The sequence below is a fragment of the Taeniopygia guttata genome, chromosome 4, assembly GCF_048771995.1.
Source record: "Taeniopygia guttata chromosome 4, bTaeGut7.mat, whole genome shotgun sequence".
Lineage (NCBI taxonomy): Eukaryota > Metazoa > Chordata > Aves > Passeriformes > Estrildidae > Taeniopygia > Taeniopygia guttata.
The window spans coordinates 46,387,954-46,403,468 of record NC_133028.1 but is presented as its reverse complement, the minus strand read 5'-3'; the positions used below and the strand labels follow the sequence as shown (position 1 = coordinate 46,403,468).

Sequence of the window (15,515 nt, the reverse complement as noted above, 5' to 3'; positions counted from 1 at the left end):
GGTAGGATAGAAGTCAGTACTGTAATACACTGTGGAGATGTATTAGCAGAGTATAAATGTTTAATATTCTTTGTACAAAATACAAATAGAGGATACCCATTCCTGATGTTTCTGTGAATGCCATAGCTTTACAGCTGGTTTGGGCATGGTATCTTTTTGGTATGGTCCTATAAAATTAAATTGTACTGGTTAACATGCTCACTAGCCTCTGAAGAATAGGAATACGCAGTTACTGCAGCTTGCAGTGAGTGAAGAAAACACAAAAATCAGTATTATGAGATTGATACATGCATGGAAACCTGAGCTACCTCATTTTAATAGACATGCATGAATGACACTGCTAATATCCCTTACAAGCATGTATACCTGAAAGCTTCAAGAACCTTTTATAGCTATAAAGGGCCAAAGCAACTAGTAAAACACATTAAATGGTTAAATATTTCAAAGGGCAATGATGGATATGGAGAGGATAAGACACAAAATATTTATAATCCACCTTCATGTAAGAATAAAAATTAGGTCAAAGAAAAAAATTATGGTATAGTATGTCACAATTCACTGCTGAGTCAAGACAGTTTGCTAATAAAGAAACTTTAGCAGGGGAACATGTACAAAGAAGGAAGATCCTTGGTAGTTTCTAGGAACCAAGGCTACAGTGGAAGAACAGAAGCAAGAACTCAAGCTTGGCATTGACATAATCTTTAAGAATTCAACAAAGACATTTTAATTCTGAAGTCTCAGGTCAAGAATTAAGGACCCAAGTCCGTATTTTTGAGTGTTACTATGTACAGCAGTTCAGTAAACAAATGTACATTTTTTTCACAAACAGGAACCTGCTCCTAAACCAAGTCTGGATCTGTTGTCATGTGGTATTTCACTCTGCCTCCACATGAATAAAAATTTATTATTTTTTCACAGAAATTCCATTCAAGCTTTCAAATAAATGTTTTTAAGTTTTACAGAGTATGGATTAAATCTCCTGAGCAAAAACCTCCCCCTATGCTGAAGAACAGGAAAGAATACAAACCCTGTTAAGCAGCTCAAGTGTAATGTAATGACACCAAGTTTAATGCATACTCCTAAGTGATTGTCAAAAACCACCCCCATAATCTCCCTAGAAAGTGCTGTTTGCAAAGCTACCTATCAGATACTTTAAGCTGCAGCTCTCCTCTAAGAACTGTATCTTTTTTAATAGGCTGCAGATTGTCTTGTAGGCAGGGAAAAACAAGAAAAATACTGAAAGTCAATGAAGTCACAGCTCTCCAAAGTCTGGCAAAATGAATGCAGAGGACTCTAACCCATTACGGCTAAAGCAGTGTGCTCCAAACAAACAAAATAGATTCCCATGTCACCACCCATCTCTGAAAATGATATGAAACCTAGAAGAGATGGGAGACTTCTGCATTATGAAGTTCAGGAGGTGTCTTAAAATTTCTTCAGACATAGCAATATAAGAAGTCTCCTGAGAACCTCTACTTTCCACAAGTTGATCCCAACTCGATTGCCTAACTGCTGAAAGTTCACACATCAGTATTTAAAACTATACTTGAGCAGAAAGGATCTCCCCCTGAAAGAAGGAGAGAACTTTTTTTTTCCTCAAAAACAATCCCAAATGGGGAGGTGTGCATGCTACTGATCACAGGGCAATATGGGCATCCTTGTGGATGCGAACTCAACCTCAAGGCTAATGAAGTAGAAAAGCAACAGGTGAAGCTGCACTAGGCTTCCCAGAGAGATTATAAACTTACCATTTACTTCTTGTAGAACTATCTATCTGAACAACAATCTCAATTCAGACTCGTAGCAGATTATATTCTTAAATCACATAAAAGTGGATCAAGATTATGTTACCAGCATACATAGTGTAAGTAAGTAAATAAGGTTCTTAAGACTTCCATCTATATTAATAAGCATGACTGCAAATACAGTATTATTTAAATTAACTCCAAAAATCAAGTAACTTGACTGTTCTTAAATCTAATGTCTACTTTTAATTGCTGGTTTTAGAATATGCCTTAAAAATCCTGTGCTCTTCAAAGTGCTGACTTACTGTACCCAAATGATAGCTCCTGAGGGATTTGCATGCATTCCTTACCAGCTTGATGAATCCCATCATAAATTTCTCCTTGAACTGAAATGCTGTAAGTTGGTTAAGCCTTACACATGCAGGGGTACAAGAAGTGCTTATATTTCTGCCCAAGTGTAGTCGTTAAATGGTTTTTAGAAGCATATGAGTTCAAAAAGCTGGCCAGAAGAGATCAACAGGCCTGACCCTTTCTCATGTCCAGAACAGCCTTTTCCCTGACTGCTAAAGACTGGCTTGTGCAAGGAAACCACACTGAAAGCTCCAGTTCAATTTTCTGAGCATGAGTCTCACATAAAACTCAGGAAAATAAAAATTTTGACAAAATCTGTTTTTTTGGTGATTTCTACAACATCTTGGTACTTTGCAACAATGAACTAAGAAGGTATAAAGTGAGGTTATTGTTGATGTCACTTGGAATAAAGAGTTAAAGTATGTTTATTGTCAACTCTTGATTTTCCAGCTGCTAATTTGGGAAGGAAGTTGTCTATCATGATACCATAATTTTTGTCCCATACTGGTTTGGTCCCACTCTTTGATGAAAATAAGAAGGGGGAAAGATACAGGGTATATCAGAAAACACAGCTGTAATTCAAAGGGACAGTTCCAAATGGCAGGTTGTGACCAAAGCTTCTGCATCATGCAAATTTCAACAAAGAGGAGTGCTAGCTAGCTAGCTATATTCTGTACGAAGGTTAGTGGTGTATAAAGTAAGAAATCTTATGCTCAGTTGGACAGAATAGTGAATTTTTTTCTGCTGTTCGTGAGAATGAACTCAATCAAATCACTCACCTTTAAAAAAAACTCTGCTCAAAATGCATTTTTCTTTTGAAGAAATTATTATTTTCATTATTTGTTTATACTATAAGCATGCCTAAGGCACACATTTTCTTCTCTTCTAAGAAGTGTTGTTACCTTTTCTCCTGTGTCACCCTTCAGTCCATTCTCACCAGCCTCCCCCTATAATCGAAGCACACATTATATTTTAATGATTTTCTGTAAGCACACAGTATGCAGAGAAGAGTCAGCATTCCAACATGATTACCAACACAAGCTGATTTTGTTAATCAGACAGTCTCTGTGAAATGGCCAGGAAATGGCTATGTCTTATACAGATCTCACTAAAACTGTGATCCCTTTCACAGATCTGTAAAAAACCCCCATCACAAAGCATCAAAATACCTGCTGGTATAATCTACCATCTTTCTCAGTTCACTGCAGTTTAGCAAGGAAGGAATGATTTAATGATTTCATGATGATTCAGCACTTTAAATTACAAACACATTTTTCTTTCCAATACAGACACATTCACCTAGATGCATTTAATAAAATTCAGCTGACAGTTAGACAATCCCAGTAGTTTTTACTGAGATTCCCAAGTAATTTATTGCATGTACTTTCTGAGACTGAAGTCCTTCATGAATGATTCACAAACTAAAAAAAATTCACTAAAGGTCGATCCTTCAAGGAGCTACCAAATGACTTTATTTCAACATAAGTTCTATGCACTGTTTTTGTTAAAAAGTGACATTCAGATAGCACCTTTTTGTGGCTGAGTAGACATTTTCTACTCAAAAAAAAAAATGCCCAAATTTTAAAATAAAAGTTTCACAGTATTTATTTATAAAGACTTAATTTCCGCCTAGTCATGTAATCATAAAAGAAGCCCAGACTACATCAAATATATTAGATGTTTTTTATGTTAAGAATACAAGCTAAAAATTTCTGTGGGACTTGAGGTTCATGTAAAGTGCAATAAGTATTTAAAATGCCAAAAATATCGATAAAAATAGAGCCTAAGTAGACTAAAAACACATTCCTGGCTTTGGTTAGATAACCAGTAGTACTGTTCAAATAACATTATTCAGTATCTGTCGTATGGTTCTGAAAACCTTAATGTGAAATTACATTTGAAGAAGACTTAGCAATTTATACATCACAGTCACTGATACAATGGGAACCAGCTAACAATCTAGCAGCACTTTAATTAAGGAAACATACATGAAACATGGAAGAGTAACAGTGAGGAATGTCATCCCAAGTTCATTTAACATGATAAAGCATATTGAGGGAATCTGTAATCACACTTTTTAGAAAAAGACGAAGGATAATTATGGAAAAATAGAATGGTTTTAAGTAACAAACATCACTACATATTAAAATTCATTGTTATTCCTTTTATGTCTGAAAACAAACTAAGGATTACTGAAGTACTTTAAAAATATAATTTTAACAGAAGAAATTATTTCATTATGCATATTTTATAATTACATAGTTCTGAATGTGGGGTATACAATCTGAAGACTTCCTTAGATTATTTTTATGGTGTGCTTTTGAAAATGTGAAATTAATTTCCTTGGCAAAGCATGCTTCTAGCTGCTATTACACAGATTTACATGGATCTGGAAGTGAAATTCAGCTTCAAAAACACAGGTAAACTTTTCTCAAGAGAAAATTGCACCTCAGTACAAACAAATTACTTTTTAAATATAAGCTCAGTATACTTGCAGAAGATGAGGCTGTGGACGGATTCCTACTCAAAATAAGGCTTATGCTATTTCTCAAACTGCCCCTGTGAGCAGATGAGGAAGCTCAGCTCTGAACTTGCTGTGCTTTTACCAGCCACTATGCCTGGAAGAGCAGAACTATACTCCTCTTCTGCAGCATGGAGCTTGTTCCACCCCCTTGTCTTGCCTTGGTATGACTGGACATCAGAGAAGCAATTTCTTGCTAATTCACTGAAAGTAAGAGCAGCATCATGCCTCTCCAGACAGCATCACTGGAGATCATGGGGACAGACTCCTTTGCTCTTAGTTAAACTTACCCAAACACAAATGGAGCATTCCATTTTTATTTTTAGTACATTGAGAGCTTGTTATCCAGGTATCACTTAAAATCTATGCAGTTTTATCATTCTGTTACCTAATTGTTTTATTCCACACAGGTGTCAGAGCATCAAAAGCAAGTTATGAGAAATGTGTGAAACTCGAATTTATTCAGACAGGCTCATTATTTTCTGACGCTCACTATAGTTAGAATAAGTTGACTGATTGCTCAGCTGTGCAGCCTTTAACACGCAATCACTGCACTCTGTGTCTAATCCCACCGCAGTAACCACAGATCAATAACTTCCATTAGCAGGTATTATCTGACCCTTGGAAGGGCTGCTCAGTGCCACTCAAATTCTAGGTTGGAGCTGTGGTTTTTCAGTTTTAAACTTGGGATCAGTGCAGTGGCGATTCTCCAAGCAAGTTATCCAAAAGAGAACCACAACAAAGGAAGTGAAACATCTCACCTTTTCTCCTCTTTCTCCAGGGTCACCCTAAGGAAAATAATTGGAGCAAAGAAGTCATAAGTTACTAACTCAGGGAAAAATCAAACTGTTAGCTTTACTATCATTAGCTATTACTAATGTTAGTATTACTATCCTTACTAATATTATGTCACTACTGATGACAATGTCTCAGATGTTACAAGAAAATCTCCAATGAACAATAAAATATGCAAATTTAATAGATCTCAATGGACAATACAACTTCAATGTTTTATTTTTAAAATCTTCAATGGTTTACATGTGAAGATCTCTCTCTCTCTATTTTGTCCTAGATCCTGACAAACAGACATATGTCTTTGAGAAGCAGCCCGCAGGGACCTAGGTGGCTCCTATGTGTGGTTCTCCTTGTTTTGGGAACAAACAAAGGAAACAAAGTCTGAATGTGAAGGGAAACTCTTATGATTCTGTCAACAGCTCAGAAAGTTCTTCAAGAGAGAGAAAATTCCTTAAGTGTCTTGAACAAATTCATAACTGTTCCAGAGTAAAGAGCCTTCAGTCCTTCAGTGTTCTTTATATTCTCTGTAACAACCTCTATAAAGATGGCTAATAGCCATTTTTTTTTTTCAAAATTAAAATGTGCTTGAGAAACTGCAAAAGCACTTTTGCATCCCAGCCTGACCCTGACAACTCATCTCTGCATTTGTAGCTCAGAGCTGCACTCTGGCTCATCTTTGCCCCTTCTGATGGCTGGCAGTCGCTAGGCAACTCAGGGACTACAGCTGTGAATACGAATTTCTAATCCCATCAACTGCCATAATTTGGCTTCTTCTGTATACAAAGTAAGAAAAGGTCATGCTCTCAAATGGTTTGTTTTCATTCCTGATGGACAAGCAGCCAGTCAGTAAATGTAAAGAGGCTGCCTTGAATGTCTGTCAGTGGCAGCACGATGCACAGAATCAGCTGAGGAGCACATGTGCACCAGAGACGCTCACTCGCAGTTGATGGGATTAGAAATTAGCATTACCCCCTCCAAGAGGCCCAGAGATCCCATCATCTTGGATATGTCAAGTTTTCTTTTAAGTGAAGTTATCATAAGCTTTATGCTCTATTTCACCTGTTCAATATTAAAACAGCAGAACAAACTATATAACAATAAAGTGCAAAGAGTCATTCTGATGTAGCAAATACAGGCTGAGACATGCTCCTAATGAGGCTTGTTGTAAACTTCCATAATAGCAGGATCAGCCCTCAAGACTTCACCCTGACATTTGTCAAAGAACTGACCGCAGCAGTTCTTGAAAAGAAGCCTGAAACACATTGTAAGGGGCATAAACAAAGCCTTTCTGAAAAGGTCCCCAAATTCCCAAACACTTGCAGGCATATTGCATTCAGCTGGCAGTGGATGCCTATGCGTCAGTGCCACTGACTGGAATTACACATGCACCGCAGAAGAATGTGCTTCTTTATGGAGAGATGTGTAAAGCCTCTTACAGCACTGGTCACTGGAGGGAGCAGATCATTAAAAGCCAGTCAGAATATAAACCCAAGCTGGAAAGCACAACTGTCATCTACATATGCACTCACATACTCTGCGCTTCTCTTTTCAATTCATTTTCAATACTGACCTTGAGCCCTGCTTCTCCCTTCTCTCCTGCTATGCCAGGCAAACCAGGTTCACCCTAGAGGCAAAGGAAAAAAAAAAAAGATGAAGCAAGATATGATGAAATATATTAATCTTCTCATAATGGGTCAGTAATGATAAAAACAATTTTAAAAGATTCTGCAAAGATGTACTCCACAGCTGGGCACTAAAATGACTTATTTTGTCAGTTAGGGCAGATTAACTCTAACCAATGTAAGGTAAGAAATTATTCTTCTGAAGAAGGTGAAAACACACAGATATCACACTAAACAGAAAGCAGACCTGTGATTCCTGCTTCTTAAAATCTATTCAATTAACCTTAAAAGCACAGTCTGACCAGCAAGACTTCCAATGCTCTCCTCTGCCCTAAAACTTAGAAATGCTGCAAGAAAGGCTTATCTTAATTTATTTAATAAATTAATATCCATTTGTGCTTCTGGTCTCAGACAGAAGACAGATAATGAAAAAAATGAGAAGAGCCTGATTCAGAAATGGAAGCATTTGGGAAAACAGAGAGCTTTTCAAATTTTTAAATATATACTTTGCTTATCCACTTTTTATATTCATACAAGTGGCTGAAAAGTGGTTTTAAAAAATTTAAAAACTGTCAGCATTACATCAATGTTCCAAATTTTGGATATGTTCAATGGGTAATATATTACTCTTCTACAGCTTAAGGTGTCATAAATTATTTTTATAAGTCAATCAGCAAATAACACTTATTTTCAATCTTGTTTCCCATCTTCAATTTTAAAAATAAAGAAAAGAAGCAAACAAGAAAAAAAAAAACCCAACAAGTCAAACAAAAAAAAACTCTAAAAGATATTTTTAGTGTTTATATCCCACATTTATGGGAAAACAACAGATATTCATTTTAGACAACATAACGCAATGGTTAGACTTTATTGTAAAACAACTAGAGTTTATGGCTTATTATGTAAAAGCTTCTGCAGATGTATATCTCAGTTTCACAAGAAATACCTTTGATAACCTTCACATAGAGAACTTCATTACACTTCTGACATGGCAAGGCACATTAAAATAACAGCCAAAGAAAGATTTTTAAAAGTCTACAACTAGGTCCTTCTAAAAGCCCTTTGTTATTTAAGTGTATAAAAGTTAAAACCAACAGCTAACATAGCAATCAAATTTGGAAGAGTCATTTGTATCAGAAACTCAGTGAACAGTTTTCACAGTGTTCAAATTTAGTACACATGATGAATCAATCCTCTACTCAAAAGCTACAGATATTAAAATAAAGCCTCTTCCTTTATCTTTATCTCAACACAAGAAGACTTATTTTCTAGTCCTCCATAAAAGTCTCCTATTAAGAACTTCGCTCTTTCTTACTTCTGCAGGCAGATTTAATCAGAGATGTATTAGCACTGATTGTCCGTGAAAGCAAACTCCATCGTATTTCTAAATTAGGTAACAGAATCATTAATTACATTTAAATTTCCGCAAGAGTTGGACTGTCTCAAAAAAAAAAAACAAAAACCCAAAATCATCAAAGTTCTAGCAAAACCCTAGTGAGGCATTTTCCAAGTCAAAGCAAAAAATGTTAGGTACCATTAAGTCCTCAGGGAATTAAATAGTCACTTGTGCCAGCCCCTTCTGAAGGCCCCTCTGTACTGCAGTAGCTGTGAGGCTGATAAAAGTGGCACGGATATTTGATATATGAGTGGTCAGGATTAGAAGCTGTTGAAGATTAGGTGTGAGTGTCCTAAAGGATTGACCTAAAAGGCTCTTGAAGAAAATTGCCAGTTGACAAAATGAAGCAGAAGGGACCCATGAATATACACTTGTTTCTCCTCATTCCCATGCCCCAAACACGCTTGTTTCTGTTCCTTTCATTTTCAAACAGCTGCTGTTGGCTGATGCTTTCAGGGCCTTAAATCTCGAATCAAAAGGTTAAAGTTCCAAGCTTGCACTTTCCTCCCAGGTTTACACATCAGTGCTACGAATGCAGAGGGATACTGCTGTGACAAAAAGGAGACCGCAAAAATAGAACAAAAAAATCACTTTCTTTGGAAGAAAGTGAAAACCTCAGCCTGCCACCTAGTCATAGTAAATCCCCATTTATACCAGCAATCGCATTTCTGACCTATATGCACCTTTGCTATGCTCAGCACTACGCTTACAGTACTGAAAGTACTAGGCAGAGATACCTGAAGTGCAGATACTAGCTCTGGGAACGGGTAAGACTGAAGGCAAACCTAGAAGGATAACAAAGAAATTACCTTGTGCCTTTATGCTTTTGAAGTGATTATTGTTCAATTTCAAATGTTCAGAAGAACAGGGAAAATATTCCTTTCTCTATGTTAGACCTCTATTTCTCTGTCTGTACAAGGAATCAGGGAGCAATAAGGTGAAGTTAAAATGTACAGCCCATAAGTTGCTCTATGTCCTACCCCTGAAGAACATTCCCAGTGCACAGCTAAACAAGCTTCGTGCCAGGCAGCCTCCCTTTGTCACTATGCAATGTCTTGTAGGTTGGGCAGTCTGGCTTTATGTGCAGATTTTTACAATTCCAGTAAGCCTTAACATAACACCCCCCCCCCCCCAAAATAAACAAGAAAAACCAAACCACAAAACAAAAATAAAAATGCTCCACTCAAAGTAGTTATGAAGCAAAGAGCTTCATAACTTTTGAAGGCAAGTAGATTGATAGCTCTTCCCTACTCAGATACTGTGTCATTTTAGACATGTTCATCCCAAAAAAAATATTTTGATTCTTGAAATGGAAATAATTTAAAATATTTCTGTTAGGAAGTATAGTCAGTTATTTTTCTTCCATTTAGTTACTATTATTTATTTATCTATTTATAACTAAAAGCATGTATTAAAACCAGAGGTCAAAATGCTATAGGAGTAAAGCTGGAGTGTAAAATGCTATATAAGTACACTTCAGCCTCATAGGTTAGTGTTTTGGAGATGAACAAAAAGCACAACTGACCTTTAAGAGGCTGAGGATGATGACAATGCTATTCAAGGAGTGATGCATGTAAGGGAACACCAGACATTCAACAGTGTCATTCATTGCAACAATTTAAATCAGACTGCTTTTCAACCTGATAAAATGAAAGAAGTCATAAAGCTAAGTCCTCAATGTCACATGTTTTTTACATTCACCAGGCCATGGCTAATATCTTTCCTGACTGCTGTTGTAGTCTCTCTTTAATTGCATTGACAGCAAAGGTGCTAGGTTGCAGAAACAATTGTCTCCTGCACATCAGCTAGCTTTCAAATCAAGACCACATATTTTTATTTATCTTCTTCTTTCACAGAATCACAGAATGCTTGAACTGAGAAGGTACCTCTGGAGATCAGCTTTGAGGCCCTTACTTGGATTCTACCCAGTATGTCCATGTGTTTCTTGTAGTGAGGAGCCCACAACTGGACAAAGTACTCCAAGAGCAGCCTCAACAGTATTTTTATCCCATTTAAAGAATAATTTTTTCTATAGTACATCTAACTTTAGCTCACAGCTTGTCTTTTTTCAGTCATGAACTCTTGAGAAATAATCAGTAACAGAGTGATGGCAATAATTCTAAAACTTACTGGTGTCTATAAAAAACAACCCATGATCCCAGTTAGAGAATTAATAAGGGCTAAACTGTACCCTCACAGAAGAAAAAGATGTAAGACCCAGAGAAATTGTGTAAAGGTACCCTCAGAGCATCCCCTTGGAACTTTTCCCTAAAAGGGCTGGACAGTGGGGAAGATGCTATAGCGAGGTGTGAAGTGTCTTGGTACTCCATTTAAAGGAAGTGTTACTTGCCCTTTCTGCCCTTCTGCATTCTTATTCCCAGCTAAAGAACCGCATAAGCTGTCCTGTGCAACAAGCATCATGATGAGGCACCAAAATAAAAATAAAATTCTCCCTCCTGGCACTGAGATGGGCTGTGAATTCCAAATGCCACCTCAGCAATGTTTGGCGTAACTGACACCATGATGGAAAGAGCAAGAGCTCCGTGGGATGCTGGGGTAGCACCAGCATCTTATCTGAACATCCTGCCTATCAAGGTCCTGCTATACCAAAGCAGCAACAAAACTACCAGATGCACAAACGTCACGCCCCACACTGGCAAACATATTGCATTAGAAATACTGTTTAGGTAACCCTTGACTTCTTTTTCATATTAAGTTATTTTCAACTTGCCTTTGTGTAACTTGACCAACCCACTATTTCTTTCCTGTATTTGGGCAAAGAACAACTTTCAGCACTCTGTTCAATAAATAAGTGTAGCAGTTTCCTCAGATACTCTTGTGGTAGGGGCAGTCTTCATGCTTACACTGAAGTCAATATGAATTTGGTGAGTACTCAGGTGTATAGTGTATTGCTTAGGCTCTGCTGGTAATATGAGAAAAAAAAATTGTCAATAGGAACTCATAAAATCTACTCCAGAACAGCTCTAAAAATGTATTACCCACCAGAGTCCATATTAAATGAGTTGAGGCAAAAAAGCATCTTTCTCCTTACTGGACTGCTTTCTGCCCCTGAGGCATATACCTTCATATCCAGAATTAATCAGCTAAAAATAACATGGCTGGAGGCCCCAGCTTTTCTTGTTTGTAACAGAAAAACAGTCTGGAGGCTCTAGTTTTGAAATAAGTTTTGTTTTGGTGAGATGCATAACTCTCTACACCAGCTGGTTGATATCCACCTCACCCTGAAAGAAAGGCTGCCAGTATTGGTATATTTTTCAGTCACTAGAATGTAATCAATTTAAGGATAAGGAAACACAAGAGGCCCCAAACCTAATCCAGTCAAATTTTACTCTAAAATACACAGATGAGGACAGAGGGTAAAAAAGAGGTTTTTCAGGTATATTACTATGATTTCCATTTCAAACCAGGTTTAATTCAATTCCTTTAAACTTGCTTTTTGCACCCCTCAAAAGTAACTTAAAATTGCTTGTTTAAGGACTGGAAATCTCTCCTGGCCCACTCACCAACTGAAATTAAGTAGAAAGGCTCCTCAACAAGACTCAGCTGGCCTGCAAACCTGTCTGAGAATTTGTGAACTACATTTATAATGTTCCCTCCCTTTATTTGAAAAAAATGTTAGTACACGCATACCCTTCCTCATCTCACTGAAGAAATTTGATACTGCCACCTTCAAAATGTGTTCCTACACAGCACTGCACACAGTAATAAGGAAATACATATAAATTAGAGAAACAAAAAGTGTGAAGAAAGCAGTAAGAAATGTGCATACCTAGACTCTGAATCTACTGATATGAAGGAAAATTTTTCTGAGGTTTATCATATTGCTATTGCAATCTACCAGAAGAATTTGAAATGAAGGGATCTATCCTGACCACTCATTCTGTTTTCAATATACCCTTACAAAAAACCCCACCAATATATCAAGAACTACGTAAGAAAAAGCGATTTATGGAAGTTTAGAGTGGGAGGTTTATGCACTCCAGACAAACTCTTATTTATAACAGAGTTATTTGCACAAACTCCAGAAACTGAGTTCCATCAGGCCAAATACCATCTTAACTTAAGGAATCTCTGTTTTTCTCTTATGTGCTGCTGCAGTCATTGACAGCCCTTATCAAATCAGCGCCACTTAAAAAATACCAGAATATATATTCTATACTTGCAGAATTTAACTTTCCAAGAAGCCCTTTTTGGTCATTTCAACATGATTAATGTACAGATGTGATATCCTTAGATCACTGTAACCTCCTAGCTCCATGCAGAACTAATGCTTTTTTGTACTTTTTGAGTGCCTGAGGAGTTTCTGCCAGGGATGGACAAAGGGAAATTTATCTGCCATTGCATTGTGACAGAAAGAAACCTGGGACTGCACAAAAGTCTACAAAGGAAAAGGAGCACTCAGAAAGATTCCTTATTTCAGCAGGTTTTGGCCCATCCCAGAAACAACACTCTCTCCAGATGTAGGTATTACTAAGCAGCTCCTTTCCAGTTACTGTTCTCAAGATAAACTTGCTGTAGTTTCTCAAACGTAGGAGCAAATTAAGACTATAAATGTCCTTGCAAGACTACCTGTAAAGTTTCACTGGATTTGGCCTAATGTGTGAAGGTTTTATGGCAGGGATTTTGCTACTCTGAATACAAGAAAAATCTACTAGTTAACAGTCCTGCAAAAACATGTGGGTTGTGTAAAATTACACTTACTCTAATATCTAGAGACTGTCTAAGACAAGTGGTTCATATGTTAAGGGATTAAAAGACTGCTCTAAGTGCACTCAGAATTTATGATCTCATTCCCAGACCTATGGTCAGACTTGTCAATCATCTCCTCTAACTCAGTATTTCAATTAAAGAAGAGGTGAAAAGAAAGAAAAAGGAAAATTACAGAGGCACATAGATGATGATGACCTAACTCTGTTTTGTTCAACTGCTTGAGGACAGAGCAAAGTGAATACACTTCTGACATTCATTGGATGAAAAACATTTCATTGTTCAAATGAGAAAAGCATTCACACATTTAATTTTAAGCATGTGCTTAACACTCACTGCCTTTTAAACCAAGGAAAAATATTAATTTGGAACTTAGTGCACTGCACATGCTGCTGTCTGACAGAGCCAGCTCACTGACCAAAAGGCAACCAAGACAGTAAGGCCTTTGTAAAGTCCTTTAACTACGTAACTACTAAAGAGGGGATGACTCGCATCACACATGCAAGTTGAACCCAACTATTCTGCAAGTCACCATGAATCTAAATGAGTAAAGCCAGAAGTGCCAGCAGCTGGCTCACAGTACAGCCCAACTCTTAAAATCACCACTCTGGTCCTCATCAACATCTTGTGTGTTGCACTGCATTGAGAATCTGTTTTTTCATAGAAACTGGAAGAACTGGCCTTTTGATAGCAAAATATAAACATGGGATTGCTAGGCTGCATTATACGTTCTAACTTTAGACAAACACTGCTTCCATTTAAACTTCATTTCTACCACTGTTTCCAAGTTAATAGAATTTTTTAATTTATTAAAAGAGATAGCAACATGCAACTTTCATCTGCCTAGGATTACATGAAAATAATACATTTTTTTTCTAATAAGGAAGTGGTTTCTAGTCAATATTGACCAAGAGTTGAGAAATCAAACTAAAGAATGCAACAGCAATTTATTTTTATCTGTGTGGCTTTTGTCCTGGTACCTATGTTTCACTTTAGTAATTCAGTTTTTTTTTAAGGGTCAAGAGTAAAGCAGTCCAATAACACTAAAAACACGCTGACATCTTTAATAAAGTGGTAATAATTTTTAAATGTCTGCGAAGTTATAGGTGTAATGGATGTTGAAGTAAATCAAATAAACAGACAACCATAAATCGAAAATTTTGAAGGTTTTTTAAAGTACAATTTAAAATTAATAACCAACACTTAAAGATGTGTTTGCATCTTCCCATAATGTTCACCAGCACATTTGTTTTATGTCCCCTGAAGTGTGACAACAGATAAGTCTATGTGGTATCCTAAAAATAGACATGTCACAACCTTGTCAAAGAGCTTAAAAAAATTCCCTGTCTCCCAAAATGACACATCTATCACATATTTGACACATTTCATTAATATCATTTTTTTCTGCTCATCTGAGTGAGTTTTTCTGGCTGGAGTTTGTATGATTACTATTAAAAATAAAGTTCTTGAATAAAATATGAATCATCAGTTCTGTTCTATTCAAAGCAGTTTCCAACTTCACCTCATCCAGTTTTCTTAAGTATTCCTACAGATATGCCACAAAGTAAATTTTCACTGGCATTTCAGTCAGGCCACAAAAATTACTTGAATTATGTACAGCAACAGCATCTCAGTTGGTAAGTACTGTCTACCATTCCTGTTGCAATTAAATGCAGCTATAAAGTATGAAGGAAAAAATCTGAGGACTTAATGCAAATTTGTTTCATATTATTTTCTTATAAATTCAGGTATTAAATATATATATATGTGTGTATATATATGTATTTAATTCTAAATATTTTATTTTGTTGTTTCACATTAACTGCAATACTCTGAATAGTTTAAAATAAATTCCTATCACTATCACTAAAGTGAAATAAATTATTATTACAATATTTCTTATAACCACTCTGAAAACACAGGCCTAATACTATGTATTATGCTATTAGAAACACTACAAACTTTTTTTTCTTTTTTAGAAAAGAAGAATTAAAAGTAAATTATTTGAAATAACACTTATTCCTAGGGTGAATTCCTAGGAATACTTATTCCCTCTTTGTGAGGGAAGCAGAAGAGAGAATTGTCTAACACAACCCTTATACACTACCATCTGCTGCTGCTTGAACCTGGTAAACATATATATGGTAGATTTTCCTTTTGGCATCCCTTGCCAGTGCTTTTGAAATTCACTAGGAATGCTAAGGTTTGAGAGAACAACAGATGGATAATACTCTTTACAGTCAAGGAGGAATAGTATTTAAACTTCATCACCCAGATTTGCCAAGAAACCTTAGCAATGCTGTAACACAGCCCTGCTGCTTTATTGTGACTTCTCCTTATGGAGGGCCATTCTGAAC

The 15,515-nt window shown here is 36.6% G+C and overlaps 1 protein-coding gene across 1 annotated transcript in view; it reads right to left on the bottom strand.

Moving 5' to 3' along the window:
• COL25A1 (collagen type XXV alpha 1 chain) overlaps nt 1–15,515 on the bottom strand; it is a 298,386-nt gene that overhangs the window by 55,880 nt on the left and 226,991 nt on the right. The window contains exons 13-15 of the mRNA XM_030271602.4: nt 6,983–7,036; nt 5,379–5,405; nt 2,999–3,043 (exon numbers count right to left, since the gene is read on the bottom strand). Of these exons, the coding sequence (XP_030127462.2) occupies nt 2,999–3,043; nt 5,379–5,405; nt 6,983–7,036 (126 nt within the window). The remainder of the gene's footprint in view (nt 1–2,998; nt 3,044–5,378; nt 5,406–6,982; nt 7,037–15,515) is intronic.